We start from the raw sequence: 22,960 nt of genomic DNA on the forward strand, positions 1-22,960 counted from the left end.
CAGAATCAGCATGTCTATACTCTAAGAAATAACCTGTTTCCTATCACCTATAAGCAATTGATTTTATAATGCATATTCTAAGGATTTAAGCTCAGTCTACCTCACCAATTCTGGTGACCAACTAGTGAGCAGTCAAAACAGCAGACCACCCTCAGGTACATGCTGACTGAGCTGCTGCTTGAAAGTTGAGCCCTAGTTTAAAATATCACCTGCTCAGGAATAGCTATCACAAAGTACATACAGTAATTCTGACACACTGTAATATAGAGTCATTCACAGCTATCACCTTAAATAAACGGGGGCTAGCCGGGATTTCCCATTTACTGAACACTATCTGCCTGGGATAGTTTGCCCTGCAACAGGGCGTTGCCGTCTGGGAAAGTACCATTAGAAAATGATGTGCAAATCCTTTATAACCAATGGGTAGCCACGTATATATCCACTTGAAAAGGGCTCATCGTGTCCATTCAGAATCATAATAAGATGTCAATTTTGTTAAATACATAAAACATGATGAGGTAACCATTGGTGAGAAATAGGATATTAAACACAAAATTTAAATTACAAAACAAAAATGGTGCAAACATATTTCCATATTACAGTGACTTCTGTTAAAGGTAATTGTTCAAGTATTTGATATCTTGTGCATCAAAATCCTTTACAATCTGGTAGGGTTTCTAATGAGATGAGGTTTTGCTTTAGTTTGATAGTTACATAGAGGACAGTGACATACTGTGGTCACAGGTTGTAACAGTAGTTATTCTAATCTTGGATCTTGCACAAAACAAAAAATATGTATTTCAATGGCAAAAGTAAAAACACAATTTAAAGAAACTAATCAATAAATAAAAACAATGGAGCAGAAATCAACATGATTAAATGTAACTTTATTATATAGAAGATTCTGATGATGTTTAGTTTACAAAAGCATATGAAATTAATAATAAAACATTTATAAAAATGTCTTGCACATTAACAGAAATCCCCAAATTCCAATAGACACATAAACATGTAATCTGGAATAAACCGAGTGCTTAAACAGACAATAATAATAATAATAATAATAATAATAACAATAATAATAATAATAATAATAATGTTCATTGCTCTATATATTTTATTCTAATGCTAGGAGGAGACACTAGATTGTCGTATTTTGTAGACTTCACAAGGTTTTTAATCGAAAAATGTTCAAAGTCATAATGAAGCCAAACAGCTTGAATTTCACTAAAAGCACATGATGGACTACTTGGAAAAAGCCTTAAATAATTTACTGGATAATAGACTGTCCTAATTGTTTTACTCTCTACCAAAACCCAAACTCCCAGAAGCATCTCCTCCAAGATCTGTCAGTCAGTAACCAAACCGTTGCTTTCCCTGTGACCTGCACTGTTCTTTTCAGTGTTGACTGCGGATCCATCATGATCTGAAGTGGAGCTTTGAATTACAAAGGTGTTGTTCACGATTTGAAAGGAATACCGTTAAATACATGCTTACTATAACGTAAGAATCTTCACATAGGAAAGTGATGGGAACAAATATTATGCAAGACTTGGTGACATTGTATCTACTGTAATAGTACAGTATTGGGGTTGTTGCTTGACATATCCAAGTACCGTTTTGTAAGGTAGTTTCTGTGTCAGCATCCTAAACACCATAACTCTAGCATCTCCTAAACCCTACACTGATAAAAAAAACAAAAAAAAAACAACAGCTTATACAGACAGGGAATCTAGTGCTCATCAGATGTTCTGCCCAGACAGGCAGTGTTGCCTGTGATAAGTTGTTTAAATCACACAGAGCTGATTTAGAGCAGGTCTAGTGGGGAGGAGATTGACGAGAAGTAAAGCCGTCATTCATTGTGCCTGACAGAGCTCAAACATAGTAGATCACTGGTGTCAGCATTGACTGGGCTTGTCTTAGATCTGACTCTCCTGTCTGCACTGACTGTGCTGCTCTCAGTGATTCACAAGGGCAATTCCATGCAATGGTGTTCCAGTGGCTGTTCAATAGCTCTGTATTAAAAGTAGGAGCATCTGCAATGAGATGAGGCTACCATTGGTCCCACAGTGGGGGCATTCCAGCTCAAGTAGATGAAATCCTGGGGGCTCCCTGTTAGTGGTTGATGCCTATTATGTGCTGCAGAAAATGTTTTGCATGCTTGCAGAAATAAAGCTGCATAAGTTATGCCCAACATGGTGACTGCAGGTAGTAAAAATGACCATTTTAGTTAACTGTATCCCAATTTTTCTCATTGTGAGGGTAGACCTAGAAGAGAAAGGTTTAGTATCATTTTAAATCAAGACTTTCTGACAAAATTGGATTGCAGTAGTTGATGAAAGTCATCATAAATGGTTGAGGAACCCAATCTTGGTCCACTTGAGCTGGAGTGACCCAAAGGAAACATTTATGAACCAAGACACTGTGGTAATCATGTACCATGGTACCAAATCAGAACCACAGAGTGCTATTAGCTTGTCCTGTAAAGCCAACTGAATGCAGCTGTAGCTGTTATTTGTTATTTATTTATTTATGTATTTATCTTCAGACAATGGACAGGTTGTACTGACACAGTTCTGGCATATAGACATTATCCAACCCTATTAACACTGAGCTGTAATGATAGCGTGACTAATTTAGTAAAGTCAATGATCACACTTTCTGTAATTTTACATTTTCATTTTTCTTAATTACATTAATTTTAATATTGCCTTTGTTTTCAGCAGGCGGACTCATTTTTACTAAACCCAAGCTTCCAAAAGCATGAACGCCAAGTGAATTATCCAGCCTGCTTTATATTAGACAAAATACAGCAATCCTTGGTAGGTTTCAAACAGCATTGAATGGCAAGTCATGCTGGAGTTAGAGGAACAAGTCCCAGCCATGCCTGGAAGTGGAGGGGAGTGAGTGTTGCCTGTACTGCTTGCTGGGGTCAGCAGGTGAACAGCGTGCCTGTTGGATCAGACAATGAAAACTGATGGGCCAAAAACTCAAAAGGTGTAAGAAGAAATGCAAGAGTCTTAAAAAACAGAGGAGAGGAAAAGCAAGCAAGCAGAGCAGACACCTGGTAAAGGAACAGCTAGGAACTCAGTCAGTACTAAAGCAAAACACTTTCAAACTGATTCAATTTTATTTCCAGAACGTTTAAACTTTTACAGCTGCTTTCACAGACCCTGATTAGCACTAATCTTGGACTATCCAGTGTTACTTTAGGTAAAGTAGTCAGAGATCAGTACTAATCTGGATTTGTGAAACCAGCTGTTAGAGTGAACCTATTTAAAACTGTATAGTGATATCTGTACATAAAATCACCCAAGTAAAGCGAAACATGAAAACAAACACCACTCCTTCCTCACTTTCTTGCCTGGTCAGTATTTCCTGTTAATAGCCCACTGATGCTGTCACCTTTAAAATAAATCCTTAATGAAGTTAAAGGGTTCCCAAAAGGCACTGAATTTTAGTACATCAATGAATGAGTTTTGGATGATATAGCAGCTAATGAATGGTATTCTGTACAATGAAGACCATGCCTAAGTGTAAGTGTTATAAAACTAGTGAAAAACAACTTAGTGAAGTAGCAGTTCAGCTGTCATGTGTGGGGTCATGCTAGTTTGACAGTGGTAACACAATGTGATTACTCCTCTCTGAAACTGTCTGAAGTGAAGACCAGGACTTTCAAAATGATAAAAGTGTAAGTCATTCTGGAAGGCCAGTTGCTGGTATTAATGAAGCAGATATTCCAACCTTGTTGTCTTTTTAGTAGAAAATGCTATAACATTTCCATTTCAGCCTAACTTCAACTTTTGCCAGTCGAATAATTTGCCCCCTCTGCTTCAAAGCCAAGTCCTTGACAGAGAGACAGCAATTACCTGGGATACGCTGGAACCTAACTGTTGTGTTGTCGCATTCTTCCAAGCCACCGTTTCACTCTTAAATTAAAACAGCAGGGCAAATCTCCGGTGGATTAGTTTGACATGTCTGTAAAGTGCTCTGAGACAGTCTGTGAGTGAGTGGATGTTGTAAATGGATTTCCATATTGCAGCATCTGTGTGTGATGGAATGGAGTGGAAGCTCTTTGATCATTTTCAGTAATTGATGGAACTTAGAAATGTTATATTAAAAGGGTGTTTGCTTTACTAGAGGGGAGAGTGTAATAGGTACACCACAGGACCGCTTGGGTTGGGGTACATTAAAACATGCTGTGGTATATCTAGTAGACTGTGGAGGACCGAGTTTTAGTACAAGAACAAGCCATGGGGAATGACACAATAAAAAAGCCTATATCACACTGAAACCATTATCACCAATGAACAATTAACTACCAGTGTTAACATCACGGCACGGAGTGGTACACTTTTCAGTGTTCGTGATCAGGCCTCAGACAGGCAGCTTTGTCCCTTCTCATAGTTAATTAACCAGATGATCCACACATGTTATTGAATCTTTGCATACCCAGCAAAATATAGCTTTCTAGCTAGGTAAGCCACAGCATGTTTGTATATACTGCAAGCATAGAAATCAATGCAGACAGGCAGAGCAAAAGCAAGAAAGCACCAGGAGCAGAACCTAGAGCAGACAGAGCAGCAAGACGTTCTGGTCCATCCGTTTTGATTGGCTTTACTAACCTACAGGGCTCCTATTGACCTCACTTTCGGCTTTGTTGTGGTAGGAGTCTCGGCCTTCGGGATCCCCCGTGCCGTACTCGCTCCCGCTGGGGGCGGAGCGCAGCTCCTGAGGCTTCCGGGCCACCGGGGGGTAGCCTCCTCTGCCAGTGCTCTCTGTGCCTGCAAACAGAGAGCACACAACGTGACTACGGCAGCTCTTACTTCAAGGAAGAACTCTGGATGTACATTGCAAGAAATCTCACATAGAACACATTGCTATTTATTACATCCACAAGGGGCAGTGTTGCAGGGGGACAGGTTAATGGTTACACCCTGGTGTGTCAGATTAGACATGTTTCAGAGACCTCTGCTGATGGTGCTTTAAACTTCTGTGTTTTAAAAAGTCACCAGGATGTAGCTTTACTACTTGTATGTACACATACACACACACACACACACACACACACACACACACACACATCAACCATGAATGCAGACCACAACAAATGCTTAGAGTAAAAAGGCAGACAGACAGACGGGGGGGAAAAGGACGGCATACAGAGAGGATTTCCTCAGTTTCACTGAAGATAAATCCTCAGGTTTGTTTCATTAAAAAAGACTCTGATTCCACAAGAAAAAAAAGGTTTCTCTCAACTAGAGACATTTTCTTAGCCTCAGAATGGATACACTATCCTGGTATAAGCTGAACCCGACGTCCTGCACACAGTAAATTAATCTTCCACTTTCTTTGTTTCGTTGCAGTCTCAATAAGTTTGGTAGTTTTTTCACAATTTCTGGTTCAGCCCAAAGTCAAGCTGGTTTCAAAGTGAAAACAGTCATGTCCATCCAAGTGAAGCATCAACTCTTCAAGGGAGGCCAGTTGTTTAGAAATACGCAAAGAAACTTTGTAAACTCAACAAATGAGGCCTAGTTGTTGCCAATGGAGACATGCAATAGCAGGTCTGGTTGTTATCAAAGACAAGTTGTTGAATGGGTCTTTTAAATTGCACATTTTAGCTAACAATCGATTAGTTGTCGATTAATCAATATAATAAATACCAAATACAAACAGTCAGTACTTCAGTTGCCGACACAACAGTTTGGTATACAGTTTCATTAGGTCAGCCAGGGTGTCCTCAGCTCACCGCACACCAGCTACCACTATAGTCTGGCCAGGCTCCTGCGGGTTTGCCTGTAAGCTGCCCAGAGCTGCGTTGTCCTCCGACGCTGTAGCTCCAAGATAGCTGCATGGTGGGCCTGCAGTGCTAAAAGAAGCGGTCGGCTGATAGCACATGCTTCGGAGGACAGCGTGTTTTCATCTTCGACACTCCCGAGTCAGTGCAGGGGTGGTAGCGGTGAGCTGAGCCTTAAAATAATTGGCTATTCCAAATTGGGAGAAAAAATTATAAAAACAATTGGCAACTACTACATTTTTATAAAAAATATGTTTTTGAATAGCAATTAAGACGTATATACAGTATAAGAGATATGGTTGTTAGAGATGAAGACATATAGAATGAAATCAGGTTATTGGCAATGGAAACATACATATGATATCTGATAGCTTGTAATGAAGACACATATAAGATCGAGTTCTTGGCAATGAAGGCGTATAGAATAAATCTGGTTGTTAGCAATGGAGATACAGTAAGAGAGCTGGTAGTCATCAATGGAGAGGTGAACGGTATCATGATGGTCAGAGGCAGTCACTGGGTGAAGCCCCTTACCGGCCTCGGACCTCTGTGGTCTCATTCCTTTCCTGGCACCTCGATAGGCACCGACAGCCCCGTCCTCCTCCGAGCTGTATCCCCCTCGATCAGTTTCGTGGTGGCTGGCATCACGAGATTTCACTACAACCAGGGAACAAGGGGGGTATTCACTCCTCCATCAGAGGCCACTGTCAGAAAGCGCCACCTTATTTGCATTCTTTGCTTTGCAAATGATTGCTTCAGTTTGGACTTCGGCTTTAAGCTGCCCCACATGCAGGTTCAGTTTTACACTTCAATATCACCATTGATGTCTATTTGCTACATTCTTCTATATCTTCTGTGCAGCACACTTTAGAGTAAAAGGCATTATTTTGGCAGTACAGCTGTATACATTTCACAAATGTAGCTCCCATCTTAAAACTTATTAGTCATCTTTGTACTTCCAACCACAATTTACAATATGGCGATTCAGTATAATATGTCAGTAGTTCATGCAGTTAGAAGCAAATACACACATAACTGTGGCTCCAGTTTATCAAAATGTTTTATTCCAGTAACATTTGAGCATGCTTTTTTATGATAATGCTTTGTCTTTACCATACTCCTGTGTACTTTGCTTGGCTGCTGTATATTTCACTGTCATGTTTTTACCATGGTAAACCGAAGAGTGGCACACTGGAGTAAAAGGTTCAGATAAATACAGAGACCTAATAAAGATGTGAAAAATAGATGCTGATTGATCAATAGATACAAACTGATACGCAGAAAGGCAGTCAGATACAGAAAGGGTACAGAAAGACAAACAAACACACACACACAGAAAAATAAAAATAGAAATATATGTATGCGCGTGAGTTGGGGATGAATATTTGTTAGCTACTGTATGGACAGCCAGCTGAAATGTAGAGGTTTATGCATGGATTTCCACAGACCTGATCTCCTGCCCCCAGCTCTCCTCTCCTCTGGCTCACCTGTACAGAAACCAAACACTTCACTGGCCTCCAAAAACACGCCAGGCCTCTCCCATGCAAAAGCAGTGGGGACTATTTACAAAACATTGTGCTACAGCTTTTAGTTCATTAAATCCTGTCTGATATTTATATAAAATCTTTCTCAATTTTTTCTGATTGGCCCATTCAGCAGCACCGGACTGGTTGCTTTTGTCGGTGCAAAGTTTCGGTTGGCTGATTTTGGCGGATAATGAAATACATTTTGACCAATTGTGTCCTTGTTTAGTATTTGCATGTCCAATTGATGTGAACTGAGCTTCCAATAGAGCAAGTCAAAATGAAAAAGCTGGCACTTGCACGCATTGATTTTCAACTTGATTCACAGGTGATGCTGTGACATTCCAGCGGGCATCTACTGTCTGACAGAAACCCGCTAGAGTTGGAAGCTGATTGGCTGATGATACTGAATCGTTTTTCCAATGCCTGGTTGTACTGCTGCAGTGTCGGAGTGTATGGGTGTGTTATCAAGCTCACCTTGGGGATGCTGCTCTGTGAGCTGAGGGGGAGCCTCTGCTGGGCCTGAGGAACAAGAGGCAACAACAAAGATAATAATTACAGTATACACAAATATACAGAGAGAGGATCATGAACGGTCTAGAGTTACAAATAACCTACAAGCCTTGTTCAAGTTCAATACTAATAATAAGAACATGCCATGGAGTATTCTGTTTAAACTGTATGCATGCTTAACCCTAAATTAAAACAGCTGGATACAGGGAATAACATTCCTTAAATCAAGCTCTGCAGAATAAATGTAAGATATGGTAGAATTCAAATGGATATCCAGTAAAAACAATATATTCTCTCAGCAGCACTGAATAAAACCAAACACCTGTTCAGCAGGTTCTCACCTCGGACCTGTGCCCGCGGATAGCTGCTGGCTCTTTGTTCCTGAACAGGGGGCTCAGTGGAGCCGGCTTTCTTCGGCTCTTTCTCCTCACCGATCGGCATCGGGGAGGGCAGGACCTGCTTGGGCAAGCCCTTGAAGAACCAGGCCCCAGAGCGCTTCCACACCTGAGCAAACAGTCAGTCAGTCCGTCAGGTATTTATACACCCACAGAAGGGATACAATCCACTGGTGACGATACTACTGCACGCATTTCATAGGGCCATCTAGGGTCGCAGTTCTGGAAAAGTTGGTGTAAAATGTATTCCAGCTACACCACTGTCTGCTATGACCTCTGTTAGACTGTACTGTGTGATATGACCCCTGTTAGACTGTAGTGTGTGCTATGTATGACCCCTGCCCTATTAGGCTGTACTGTGTACTATGTATGAACCCTGTTAGATTGCACTCACCTCCCTTTGCTCACTACAGATCTTGCACAGCCATATGGAGCCGGGTCGACTGCTGCACTGAATTCCACACTTTGTACAGGCGTGCTGCGGAGAGACAATCACACTGTAGGGTTTGCAAATCATTGCTGTGTGTTAATGACCAAAATAAGAGAAATTATTTCTCCTGGTGAACGAGTACAAGATGAGAAATGCATTTCCAGCAGATTTATGAGTCATGATGCATGAATACAAATATTAAAAAAATAAAAATAGATATATAATAGAGATACAAGTCAATTCTCATTAAAACACTCTCGGCTTAGACGAATTTCCTGATACAACGAAGTTTCTACATGGTCCCGCTTATTGTAAATGACATCTTATAATACACATTGACTTAACACAAATGTCCTGTTTGTGGGAATTATTTTAGTACTGTTTTGAGGCTGCTGGTCCTACGATGCTACAGTGCTCACGCATCAATGCCATTTCAAAAACATGCACTCTCCTTGCAAACAAAAGTGGAGGTATTGTTATAGAATTGTTTTTGCTGGTCTTTTGAAATTTGTGTTAATGAGAGGTGGCTGTACATTATTGTTGGGATACAGACAGAACAGCAAAGGGAATTGTCAACACTGAAGGGTGTTCTGTAAAATTGTAGGTGTTATACTTCCATTGAAGTAAGTATTTAATGCAACCAGTCATGACTGTCTAAGGGCTCTCGGTACCTTCTTACAGTCCTCGCAGACGACAGCGGCAGCCCCCAGCATGCCAAGCTGCTCCCCGCATAGAACGCAGCGCGAGACCCCATCCCCCAACGCGTTCTTCTTCATGTAATCCAAACGATCCACCAGCCGCCTGGAAGCAAGCGAGCCAGGATTACACTGGGCACAGACACGCACACGGCACTGTCACAGAAACCTTGCATTCAGCTTAGCCCCTAATCCAGTAAAAATGAATGATCTCCCCATATAAACCTCTACTGACTCTACGTTCTCTGGAATTTGAGAGTTCTGTTCAGCCCACTGATAACAATACAAGGAGCTCTCAGCATCTATGTCACTCACCTACTGCTGATCATATTAATGCTTAGGACACAACACCAGCACAAAGGACACAAAGATGGCAACATTGGCCATCAGTTTTACTTCAATCAGTCAATCCCTTTATTTATCCAGTGGAGTCAATTGATTCTCAAAATCAGAATTCAAATTCTCATTCACAATGACGACCTGGCAAGAGACTCACACCACCACACCAAACAACATCAAGCAAGGAGCGAAAAAAAAAACAAAACATAATCGAATCATAAAAGATACTGAACTTCCCATTTAAAAAACATCAAGGCATGTCAACTCTAAGTTCGGGAAAGATTAGCTGAGGGTCGAGGCTTCATTTCAAAGTTCATTCCTCTTTTGAAAGATGCTTTGAGACCCAGAGTTGCTGATGGCGCACATAGAGTATGACAGTATGACTTACAAATAACACAAGAACACATCCTTCAAGTAACCTGAAAAATCACAGGCAACTGTAAACACATACTCGGAAAATATATAGCAGGACTCAATACAAGAAAATTAGACAAACATTTTGGCGAGCAAGCCTCTTACATTTTACTGTGATTTAATGCTTTCATTATTCCAAAAGCCACTACTGAGAACCTCCAATAAAACATAATAACAACTGTATTTCTGCATCTCACCATTCCATTGCACTAGTGGTTCCAAAAGACCATTTTCTTGATGGATGAAATATTGATTTGTTTCGTGAACATATTTCAGAAGCAAAAGATGTTATGTGCTTCTACTAAAATAATATTTATGCCCGCTCTCATTCTTCCTTTATTACTGTTAATCACTCATGGGTATATGTCAAGTTTGATAAAGTAATTGGCATATTTGACTGTTTGGTCACAGTCTCTGAGCAAGACTGAGCAAAGGTTAATAAAGCTAGTATATAAAAGACCACTAGGGGTGTGCTTTGGTCATTTCTATACTGGCCTAATTATAGAAATCTCATCTTGTTCAGGCTTGCTCAAAGACTGCCCCAAAGGTGACTTCATGAAACATGCCAAATATGTGAAGAAATGGATATTCATGGATTACTAAGAACACATGTCATGGGACAATAAACAGACAGGAAATATTATGCAAATTCAGAGGGAACTAAGTACTGCTTTAAGCGTTCCATTCTAAAAGTTCAGCACTGTGAAAGTGAAAGCTTTGTTAAAGAGCAGACAGCCATGGCAAAGAACAAATACATACATAAAGACCATCATAGAGAACTCTGCACAGTACAGCACGAGCAAAGCACAATGAGAGTTGTTTTAAAGACTGTAATGATATCAGTAATATCTACAGCCCCTGCACATGACTCATAGTTTGTAGTATATGTGGCCCCAAGCTTATAGTGGTCCAGGCCTGAACACCAGGATGGCCCCCGTCAAGGTTTGGGCAGCTGCTCTAGCTGATGAGAGACAGCGTGTTTGGAGCAGAGGCTCTGATGAACAGCAGCTTGCCCCACGCTCACTGGCAGTCCAGCTCACCCAATGCGCTCTTGCTCCATGGCTTCCATCTTCTCAGCCCTGGCGATCACGCTGTTGATGATCGCCTTCTCCTCATCAGTCAGCTCCTCATTCTTCCTCTGCCTCTCGGTCTGGCTGGAGTGGACTGACCATCCCGTTCCGATCCTGTCACAGACATAGGAACAACACATTGCAACTGCTCCAGAGCTGTGAGAACCTGATATATATATATATATATATATATATATATATATATATATATATATATATATAATATATACACACACACACACACACACACACACACACACACACACACACACACACACACACACACATTTCCGATTATTTCATTTCTTACCAGTTTCATATCCTATTATGTATGTTCTGTATCATTTTCCATTGTTGTTTCTGATGGATCTTTATTAGCCATGTATTGCTTCTGAAAAGACTCCTCAAGGTTAATTGTGGTGAAATGATGTGAGCATATTAGCGTTACAATGTGCACTGTGCGCCCTCAAGTGAAGCATTGCCCTCTGAAGCATGTGCAACACGGAATCCTTCCCTGTCTCCTCTTGTGGGATAGTTAGTAAACAGAACAAATAATAATAATAATGAGCACACATAACAGGATATTAAACAGCAAAGAAATACACAACTTGAGTGCTTAATAGACCTTGAATTACAGTACTTTAAATTTTTTAATAGAGTGTATTATATATATATATATATATATATATATATATATATATATATATATATTATATATATATATAATATATATATATATATTTTAGCTTAGCATTTTTCATTCATAACAGATCTGCACACAGTAATAACACTAAATATTCTTGAAGTATTTAGGCTGTGCATATTGGTTCTAGCTATTAATATGAAGAGCTGACCTGCTGTTAGATAAAGTGCTGAAGCACAGGTTACACAAATCTACTTTCTCCTGTTGGTACTTGTTGGTACTTGTGTTGTTCTATATTAATAAACCCATTACTTATTGCTACTCTGTCTTATTGTTGTATTTTCCTTTATAGAATAAAACCAAGTTTTTTATTAATATATTGTTTATTAAGCCACATTTACTCAAACTGGACCATTTCTTTTCAGAGATGTAAATACATTATATGCTTGACAGCATAGGCATCCCTATCACCTTTTCCTGAAAACTTCAATAGAGCTACTCTATGCACCATCTCAATCCACAAGCCCTGGTCACAGCTACTGTATGCACCATCTCAATCCATGAGCCCTGGTCACAACTACTGCAGCATCTCAATCCACAAGCCCTGGACGAAGCTACCTCTAAATCTTCTTTTGACTGGCTTTGAGCTTGTCTGGACAATCCTAAATTCCAGGACAACATTTTTTTTCATTCAAATCATGTGACAGCTCCACCTACTGGACTCTACTTTTATATAGACAGAGAGTGGGTGCAGCAAGATCAAACCGTGACATAATTTGAATGGAATGAGAAAGCAGCACTTGCTCCCAGCACTTATGACTCTCCAGACAAGCTCAAAGCCAATAGAGCACACATAGAGAAAGATGACTCAATAAGGGAGTAATACAACCACTTAGAATGACTGCAAACGTCATAAAATAGTAAGAGAAATGTAAAACAAGTAATTCTCAATTTCCTTCTTTATAGTCCAGCTGTTCATATACACAGCATCCACGCAGGGAGAATGAAGAGAGATAGGCTCAAGAAGAGAGCTGCGGCCCACTCTACTGGATTGCTCTATCAATGAAACAGGCCCAGTGATTAAATGCACGAAACATTTTTGAAATCTCAAGAGACAACCAATGCCAGCAATGTCAGCAATCTCCAGAAACACTACATTAAACAAGAATGAGTAAGCTGCTCGCCAAGCTTATTGGGATTCTGTGAAGCACACTCAGAAAACACAAGCGCCTTCCATTAGAGACAGGCTTACTTCACACACGCACACACACAAAAAAGCAGACTGAAAGGCAAGCAACTCAATTTCCTGGGCTATTTTAAGAGTATTCTTCTGGGACCCAAAACAAAATACTGTGGTTTTATACCAGACCAACTTCACAAACTTGAAACAAAGCTTGTCTGTAGTTGTACACCTCCCTGCTGAGCAGAACAGTTTACAGGTGCCTGTACCAGGTGAAGAATGCCACCATGACATAACAAAAGTATACTTTCATTCAAATCTACAAGTGCTGTTTTCAGCTTTTCTATACATCTCCTCTGATTTCTTGGTTGTAGGAATTATTGGAGTGACAAGATCCCCAGCTTTCCAATTGCCGTGTCTCTTATGAGTGACATCATTACTACTCCCAAGAGTACTACAATCAGGAAATCATGAGCCAATCTCAGAACACTAGATATTTATTAAAAAAAATAATAATAATAATGAAATACTCTTCCCATGAAGGTTGTGTTTCATAACCAAGAATAAGAAGCGAGCATTAATGAATAACATTGCATTGAAGTTATGATTAACTAAATTATGTTACTTGTTTTTTTTTCCCTTAAATTAAATTTAGGCTGTTTGAACCCTCCAGGTTTTTGACCTGTAATTATATTTTGCTTTTGTGTTGTTTTGAAAATGATACCCAGTATTTAGGGATATTTTTGGCTATTAAACTATAGCAATGATAAAGTTTTTTTTTTTTTTTTTTATTATTATTATTATTATTATTATTATTATTATTATTATTATTATTTTTGAATTGTATGATGGGTAGACAGGACCTGATGTGTAATGCACTGTATAATGTTCCCTCTATTGGTTGATGGTTCAAAACAGCTCCAATGCCAGATGTCCTTTTTAATACATTTATATTTTTCATTAGAAATCATGTATAAGACATCATGTTTTCTTACTTTAACACATTGCCTGTAAGATGTCTCTTATTCCAAGAGGCATCATTTCACATCATTTGAGCATTCAGAACAGCACGAGATGACATTGTATACAATAAGAGCCACCTTACACACAAGTATTAAATTAATGTTTCTCAATGTATCAAGTTAATGTGCATGGTTACACATTAACAAATCCTACACTAAATTCATTAGTTACAAACACTGGCTTTACATTGACAGCAATAAATCCCTAAAGGCATACTCATAGCTTCTTGCAAAGGAAAAGCAATACAGACAGAGAAGGTTAGAACAGAGAATGTGAGAGTACTTACTGTTCCTTTTCACTGCAGAGAGGATTGAGGCAAAATAAAGGAAGGAGACAGAAAAAGGAAGAGGATTAACAACACAGCAAGCAAGGTCAGCTTCGCAGCAGTTTAAACAGTGGCAGCACACAAGAACAACTTTTTAACCGAGTGCTGGGACGTTCCTTCAAGCTCTAATAGTCTTTCATATTCCATAGGACTATTCAACATTCTTGTACTATGAACTACAGTCAATCAATTTGCCATCCTGGAAGTGTCTATTGTCATAGCTGCTAATGGTGGTCACGTTAGTTAATGCTCAGCAAAATTCCTCTTCCGTCACAGGAGTTGTAATATGAAACAAAGCCCACTCAATGAAACTGGAGTTACAACATTTGGCCACTGTGTGGCACTCTGGGCAAAGACAAAATGCTTTTAGAATAAAATTACAAAAAAACAAAAACATTCCAAGGGTGGACAATAAGAATTAGTAGGTTAGATCGGTTATTCTAATAATTTTGTATTAAAATGTGTTATATCGCCAGCAATTAAGATTCTCGCATGCACAGATTGTTGACCTCTTGATGGTCTACTTGATGCTGGCATTCAAAAGCCTCACGTTATTGTAGCACGTGAATCGTGCCGGGACATGCCTCATATTAGCTGCAGCCTGACGCAGGACCTCCCTGTAATCACAGCCTCGTTAAAATATGGTCTTGATGAGCTTAGCTTTACAAAGCGTAACCATGCAGAAAGCTCAGCTGCAACTTTTTTGCTCGTTCGGCAAAAGCCCGTCCCTGCGGCCTGGGAGTGATCCTATAGAAGCACACAACTGAGGCCTGGGAGTGAACCTATAGAAGCACACAACTGAGGCCTGGGAGTGAACCTATAGAAGCACACAACTGAGGCCTTAATTTTTTATTTAACATGGCTTAGTGAATTAGTAGAATAATTTAGCAGTTCTCATTTTGGAATCTTAGAATTGTGGAAAGTGGTTCCCTGAAACTGTTTTAACTGGTTTCTAACCCAGGTCTCCAGCAAATGCTACTCAGCTGCACAAAGCAGGTATATAAAACCCCATGCAAGATTTATTGGAGATATATTTAGGATTGTATGCAACAGATAGTTGATTTTATAGTGAAGGGAATTTGAATGAACCAATTTCTTTCTTTCAACTTATCCAACTCCTAAACCAGATTGTCTTCTGAACCAATAAGTATCCATCACCTCTGACCAGCATACAGTACACCAGCACACCACATGCTGGAAAGGCTAGAGTAGTAACATTGCCACCCCCACTATTCCCCACACAGCTCACAAGATAGGTGTATTTGACCAGAGAGGGAGTGGGGGAGCTTTCTCTGCATAAGCATCTCCTTCCCAGGTGTCAAACAATCAAAATACAAAACTTACACAGCCTTGCCACTTTATAAGGACCTGTCTACCCGATTTGGCATCGCTCTGAATTGGAGATGCAAATTAGGTTGACCGCTCCATGTGACGTGGGATCCCTGCAGCAGTATAAAGCTATGGGAGCAGCACAATAGCAAAAAGGCAAAGATCTAACAGCATTCGAAAGAGACGCGGTGGGTGCACATCAAACAGGTGCCTCAGGACCAAGGGCAGTCATCAGAGTGAATCAGCAATGGCAAAATGAAGGGAATTGATGGGCAGAGGGAAGAAAAGGTTAGAGAGGCTTTGAGTCTGAATTATTCAAAGTGGTCAGGCAGTAAATTTCCCAGAGGGAATCTATTAACCCTTACACCACCAACAACACAAACCAAGTTGCCAGCACAGCATACAACAGGTGCACCGAGTACAGGTACATCTCTAACATTCAGCACGTTGACAAAAATTATAGCTGTACTCCTGTTGGAAAGTTCATATTGAACAGCCAGTTTAATTACTGCATTGCATGCCCTAATAAGTCTGACAAAGAGCTTATAGTAGAAACTTGACACATGCCAGAAAAACATGCACATACCCAGAACATGCACGCAAAGCCACATTCAGAGATTCAGCAGCAGTTATACGTGGACTGTGTGTGATACAGAAGGACAGTTGACAGTGACTGTGGTGTCACTCATTTGCACTAGAAGAATTGCATCTGGGATTGGCCATGCTAGAATCCATTAACAAGTTCAAGTGTACATTATTGATGGGATGTGTGCTTCATGAACGAACGATAAAGGACTGAGTGTGTCACAAAGAATGAATGGAGGAAGGGCAGATTTTAAATAGATAGACAGGGTGGCATAGTGAATGCAGCGGTCATTAACCGGAAGGAGACCATGATCGTAATGACTTGTAATAACCCTGTCTTGTCTTACCAGCTAACTCTAGGTGCTGCTGAGCACTCCCACTGAGTGGCAACTGGGTATGGGTATGGAACAGACTTAACTGATGTTTAGATATACTTTGTGACTTTTTAAATATCCGAAGTTTGATGGACCCCCAAGGTCTCAGCATGGTGCTACAAATCCAATCTAACTCACATGGTACACTATCACCATTAACCTACTCCCCCTGCAACACTCTGCCCCTAGTGGAAGTAAGAAATATCCATTGTTCTATGTGGAATTCCATACTGATGTATTTCTTGCATCCACTTGGAGCTGAATGCTGAAAGGGGGCAGGTTGATGGTTGAACTTGGGTGCACCAGATGTTCTTGCACGTTGGTAGCAGGATGTGATGGACCGAAAGAGAAAATCATACGAAGTATCTAAAAAATAAGAATACATTAGTTAAGATATCACTTTCTTAAACCTGTACTCTTTCAGGTATATCAATTCTAAGGTTACAGATTTTTTTTAGGAGTAGGATCACTATTGTGTCTCCCTCACACACAGTATCACAATGACTAATCAGGCCTGGTCAGTGTGCTGCTGACGCCAGTCTCGTTCAGTCCCTCTAGTAACAGTTGTGATAATCTGCAGCTCTTACTTGGCTCGGAGGGTGAGCTGCCTGTCGTTGGGACAGACCCAGCGGTCCGAACTGTTCCCAAACACCGTGTCCGTCATGACGGGATCCTGCTGATCTGTGGCAACAACGTCTGGAAGAGAAGAAAACAAAACAAGACTGAAATCGCAATCCTTACAGTGTGACAGCAGAGAGTAAGTATCTTCAGTTGTAATTTTAACAGCTTTTCTTACATGTCCCTTACTTGCTGCAATACTGAGTAATATTTTTTCTCAATCTGCCATTAAGAAGGAAGGAGTGGTTAGCATATGGAAAGGGCTATCTGAATCTGTGCTTTTGCCTCAACAACATTAACATTAGATGGGCCGAACGACATCATCTTGTTCATAAAGCTTGCTTTGATCTTGCTTCAAGCTTGCTTTGATCTTGTCTGGAGAATCCTAAGTGCTGGGACAGAACATCATTCCTCATTCTATTTAAATCATGTAACAAGGTTAGCCTTGTAACTCACCATACCCACAGAGAGAGAGAGAGAGAGAGAGAGAGAGAGAGAGAGAGAGAGAGAGAGAGAGAGAGAGAGAGAGAGAGAGAGAGAGAGAGAGAGAGAGAGAGAGAGAGAGAGAGAGAGAGAGAGAGAGAGAGAGAGAGAGAGAGAGAGAGAGAGAGAGTGTCAGTGGGGCTGGCAGAGTTTGCATTGTCACATGATTTGAATGGAAAGAGGAAATCTGTTCAGTCCGGGCAGTTAAGACAAGATAAAAGCTAAAAATGAGAGCCAGGCAATGACAGATTTAAAGAGAAAAGTGCTCAATATTGGATAGATAGATTTCAAATTAGAATGTCTACAAACATCAAAAAACATAAAAGGGAAATGAAGAAGAAAAAAAAATCTATTCAAATGGCTTTAGATCAATTGAAAATGCCCCGATGGCTATCTAGCATACAACAGAGAGTGAAGGCCAGTACGTCAGCGAGAATTAATGCATGCCGGGTGCTGCAGTCACTGTGCTGCGGACGGGATGCATTATTCAAGGCATCAATGAGCAGAATATTCACGGGCCAACCCCAGGGGAGACCGCAGCCGCAGCAACTCTCAGGTTTCAGAATTGTAACAGCTACTCTGCAGAATAATTGCTGCAACACGACAAAAACCAGACCCCGTAAGTCTGTTAACACTAATCAATCCTGGTTTTAACTTACAGCGCCCACAACCCACCCTGACCCAAACTAGCTTGAGGGTATCGCTTGATAGGCAGAGCAATATGCCTCAGCGTTGAAAAGCAATTTGCAGAGCAGAATAGGGGACTTTTTCCAATCAATTCCAAAGACGTCAGAGCCCCATTCATTTTCAATACAAATGAGTGAGGTTAGAGGATCTAATTTGCTTTCCGCAATCCAATACAAGCCTGTTGTCAGCGTTTGGCTCTGCTATTGAATATATCCTAATTCATAGATTTAAGAATGCAGTCTGTCCCTCGTTGGTATTCTGGGACTGGTGTTTGACTGGGGACTATTTAAAGAGGGCTTCGGCAAGGCAAATGTTTGAGTAATGGGTTAGTTAAGCGGGAATCAATCTGTGTCCTCCTTGCCTGTTACAAGGGACATCTATTATATACAAAACAGTGGAGAAGTATACAGGTGACAGGCACCTATATTTGAAAAATAGGGGGGTTTCATAATATTTTTTATCTGTTTACCATCTCATTATGTGATCATTTATTACAGTTTCTGCATGAGTGTGGCATGTTTACAGTATTGAAAAAAAAACATGTTTATAAATTTTAGGATGGCGGATTGAAGACCCTATGAGCACTCAAGTCTTAATCTAATTTTTTGTTTTTATGCAGCCGGAATTGAACTTACACAAGGGACTGTAAAAAATAAATGAAGAGGATAAACTTAGTAGGTTCCACCCAAACTTCCCCCGTGCCGTCAGATGCACATCACTGTGTAATCATATTCGCTGCCAGCTTCCTACACCAACTTAATTTCTGTGAGAATCCGCAGGGCTTGTCAGATTAAGCTAATATCATGAGATTCACATCTCCTGCCTGCCTGCTGCCTCACAACACAGCCTGAACAGCCTGATCCTGTGAAGGGCCAGCTCTGAATGTGGAAATACGACTTTGTCATTCTGCTGACCCCCTGCATTGGAAAGTTCCCTTCAACGCTACAACAGGGTACAGCCAAACACATTTGCGCCAACATCACCGTAAACGCCACAAGAAGACATAAAAAGATGTTGACGGCAATTATACTTGCTTTAAAACCTCAATCCATTTCACCTTGAAGCTCTGGGAAGTTTACCAAAGGGACTGGTCAGAGGGAAGCCCTACTTTACAAGAAATGGTCCTTGTCAGATTAATGTTTTGAGGCTGTACTGTGGTACTGTTATCACCACCTGAGATGGTCCCTGCTGGATTCAATTAGCATGCAGAGTAGGTCTGCAGAGTCTAAACACAATGGTAGAGTAAACCATATCTAACTAGCTTTTAGTCTGTATTCATTTATTAAATGTTAACACTAGCATACTAATTAAAGAGTAAGTAGTAGCTTCAAAAGTCACTTACTATTTTATTCACAATATTATAATGTTACCACTGTGATACCATTCTCCCAATAGCTCTTCTCGTTGTAGCTGCTACTATCATTGCCCTTTCAGAAAGGACCTCTGTATTGCTGTTGCCGTGCCACTGCGTTGCAATTGAATACATCTAGGTACAGGATTAGAATGACCTAATCTTAAGGTGCTAAGTCAGCCATGTAGAAAACCAAGATTAATTTGTCGTTATTTTTTATTACATAGTAGCACAGCCCCCCAGTAGCACAGTACAGAGGGGGCGTGATGTGGGGGAAAGCTTCAGTACATCAATATCTGAGCAAAGATTGATAACTCCCCCGTCAGTGTGGGTCTCCAGCATGCAATGATCTTCCCATGAGTGGAACTTTCATATTCCCTGCATTTCCAATTCCATTTTGTTGGCTATTTTTTTTTAAACAGAGCAAAGGATCTTGGTCTCAGACACCAAATGATGGATCATAATTTGCCCTTCTTACTATTACAGCACACATAAATAACTAAGTTTCCTTTCTCAAAAGAGGCATTTAGGTGGGGAAGCATATTAGCATTGCTCTGTGCATTGAAGTTTATAGTGAAGAACTGAAGGCGGTGGGGAAGATTACATTGTGCTACCCCTACTCTCTGACCAGACAGATAGAATGTATTACAAAATAGAAATAATATTGTCAGCCTGCCAGCATCGAGAGCGATAGTTACTCTGACAGGCCCAATAGCCCTGGGATACACAAAGACAAATGCCAACAGCACTAATGCGGTTTATTATTTGTACAGCTATTTCCACATCCTGCAGTTCAATATGAAGCGGTAGGGTTCCTGCCCTGTTTACATAACAGCTCTGCTGTTGCTGCCCAACACCGACCTGCACAGCTGGCAAGTATCTCTGACACATACAAGCAAGGGTAATGCACTGCAATCTCCCATTACTGAGCCCTTCAATTGCAAGTCATTAATTATAAATATCACGTCACAGGAAAATCCAAAAACACGCCTCTGTACGAACAGGAATCATGTATGAAAGCCAATGAACAAACAGTACATGGTTATCTTACTGGAGAAGAAAATAATTCAGAAAGGCAAATGTGTTTGAGGGCTTCGACTAGAAGCCCTGAAAAACAAAAAAAGGTATTTCTGTTTTATATTAGGTTTTCAAACTTTCTTATTCTATGTTAATTATGTAAATTATAAGTCAAATTATTTCAACAATATTTAATTAAATTACGTTACAGGCATGTACTTTTTGTAATCAATCAAATGATATGTTTTGAACATGTTAATAAAAATAGCTGAAGCAGAAAAGTTGGGTGTAGAGTGTCTCTTTCATCTTGTGAAGTTCTGGCTTCTCAAACGGAGTGAAACAGCATCCTGGAAGGAACCCTAAAATTCAACATATTAACTTCCTGTAAAATCACGAAAATGAAGATAGTACAGTGCTGGATTGCTGACAACCCCCTTCTTATACATGGTTTAGAATTAAAACTAATTGTAATATTAGGTCACAAATCAAAGGGAAACGTACCATTGTCTTTAGCCCCTCCGAATTACACTGACAATATGAAGCTGGCATCTCAAAAGATTTATTGAAGAAGCAGAGGATTTAAGTTAATTTTGTGTCATATGTAATAACCAGAATTACAAACATTTCGCATTATAGGCCTTTACTGACCAAACTGGACTTTAACCTCTGTCGATTCTTTCTTCTGTATTGACTATTAAAATGAGAACACTAGAATGCTAAACTACAAAACAATGTACCTGCAACTGGAGGTACTGTGCAACGCTGTACACAACAGATGGCTGAACAGAACACAAACCAGTGGGTAACAGAGAGCTCCCGGGCTGTCCACGATCCACTGAAGCTTCAGCCTCTCAGTCAACAATGCCAGCTGAACCCCTCCATTGATTGAATTACACGGCTGGTATTTGATGCCCAGTGATCCATTATCCCTCTGTATGCCATGTCTAATACAAAGAGTTTAGAGGTGCTGATTAGGCTTTAGTTGTGAGGTCACAATGCTCAGCTCCTGGAATCATTAGAACTCAATAATCCAAGGGTGCAGTGCCATGACCTGCCCCCAAACGCACTCTTAAAGCTCACTGAAAGAGACTTTACCATTAACTCACTGATTAAAATGAATTGACAAACTGATCTTTTACGCAGTTTTTCTGTTTACTCCTGTCTATATTGGAAGTGTCAAGCCATAAATCACTGAATCATTACTATGGAACTGGAATCATATGGACTTACTTTTTAATTTATTAACATTTAATTGGCTTTCTTTCTTTGTTTTTGCTGAAACATTAGATAAAGAAAATAACAAAACAATGCTAGGAATGACTGTCATCTGCCAATTACAGTACTTTGTGAAAATGACTGGGTAATTACATAACTTGTATTTTAGAATTACTCTCAATTACAGCTAATTAGTTTTAATTACAAAGAAATGCTTGTAGAATGCTGTTTTTTTCAATTGGTTTTAAGTATGTTTTCCCCATTGAGTACATATTCATTCTGGTTGTGGATTGATGGGCAGTTTGAAGTGCTTGGTTGCAATGGATTTGCTGAATTTAGGGCCTTGTTAGGCTCCTCCTGGACCTCAATTTTGCCACTCCCCCTCAGAAACTGCAGGTTTGCAGGGCACGAAACACAACAATCTGTGGGTCACAAGGTCTTTTTCTGTTGAGTGTTCTCAATGTTTGCATTTTTTTTTTCTTAAGAAATACCCATTGTGCAAAACAATGTATCCAAATATATGTGTGGCTAAGTTTGAAATATTTTAAAATATATATTTTAACATACGTACACAAAAATGCGTATAGAATATGAAGAATAAATTCTAGAAAATATGAGACATTATAAATACGTAGTAGTACCCAAAACATTAAAAATATAAACAAGTATATTTTAGATATTTGTAGAAAAGTTGTTGGTAACTGGTTTTGTTGGTTTATTGGGTCACAGAAATAAGACCATGGTGTAAAGGTAACAAGATCACATGTGTCTTAAACTTATAGTAAAGCCAGGAATGAATCAAACTGCTATGCAATGGGAGTCTTATTTCTATCCACAAATCATGTAAATACAGATGTAGTCATATAAAATGAATACCCAGCTGTACAAGGAACAGTTAGGGCACTTCAGGGGTTAAACAGCCCAGCAGAACGCTCCATTTCCCAGTTTCATTGC

The 22,960-nt window shown here is 40.0% G+C and overlaps 1 protein-coding gene across 6 annotated transcripts in view; it reads right to left on the minus strand.

The window, feature by feature from the left end:
* The window catches only part of LOC121297386 (rabphilin-3A-like), a 75,995-nt gene that overhangs the window by 9,392 nt on the left and 43,643 nt on the right, over positions 1-22,960 (minus strand). For 2 of the 6 annotated variants that reach the window (XM_041223687.1, XM_041223690.1), the window contains exons 3-12: positions 17,223-17,331; positions 14,309-14,320; positions 11,147-11,290; positions 9,330-9,459; positions 8,623-8,706; positions 8,175-8,337; positions 7,798-7,842; positions 7,246-7,284; positions 6,332-6,454; positions 4,626-4,784 (exon numbers count right to left, since the gene is read on the minus strand). In XM_041223687.1, coding sequence (XP_041079621.1) covers positions 4,626-4,784; positions 6,332-6,454; positions 7,246-7,284; positions 7,798-7,842; positions 8,175-8,337; positions 8,623-8,706; positions 9,330-9,459; positions 11,147-11,290; positions 14,309-14,320; positions 17,223-17,299 — 976 coding nt within the window. In that variant the 5' untranslated portion in view covers positions 17,300-17,331. The remainder of the gene's footprint in view (positions 1-4,625; positions 4,785-6,331; positions 6,455-7,245; positions 7,285-7,797; positions 7,843-8,174; positions 8,338-8,622; positions 8,707-9,329; positions 9,460-11,146; positions 11,291-14,308; positions 14,321-17,222; positions 17,332-22,960) is intronic. The other 4 variants (XM_041223689.1, XM_041223691.1, XM_041223692.1 and 1 more) reach the window with 4 other exon arrangements.

This window comes from Polyodon spathula, chromosome 22, assembly GCF_017654505.1.
Source record: "Polyodon spathula isolate WHYD16114869_AA chromosome 22, ASM1765450v1, whole genome shotgun sequence".
NCBI lineage: Eukaryota > Metazoa > Chordata > Actinopteri > Acipenseriformes > Polyodontidae > Polyodon > Polyodon spathula.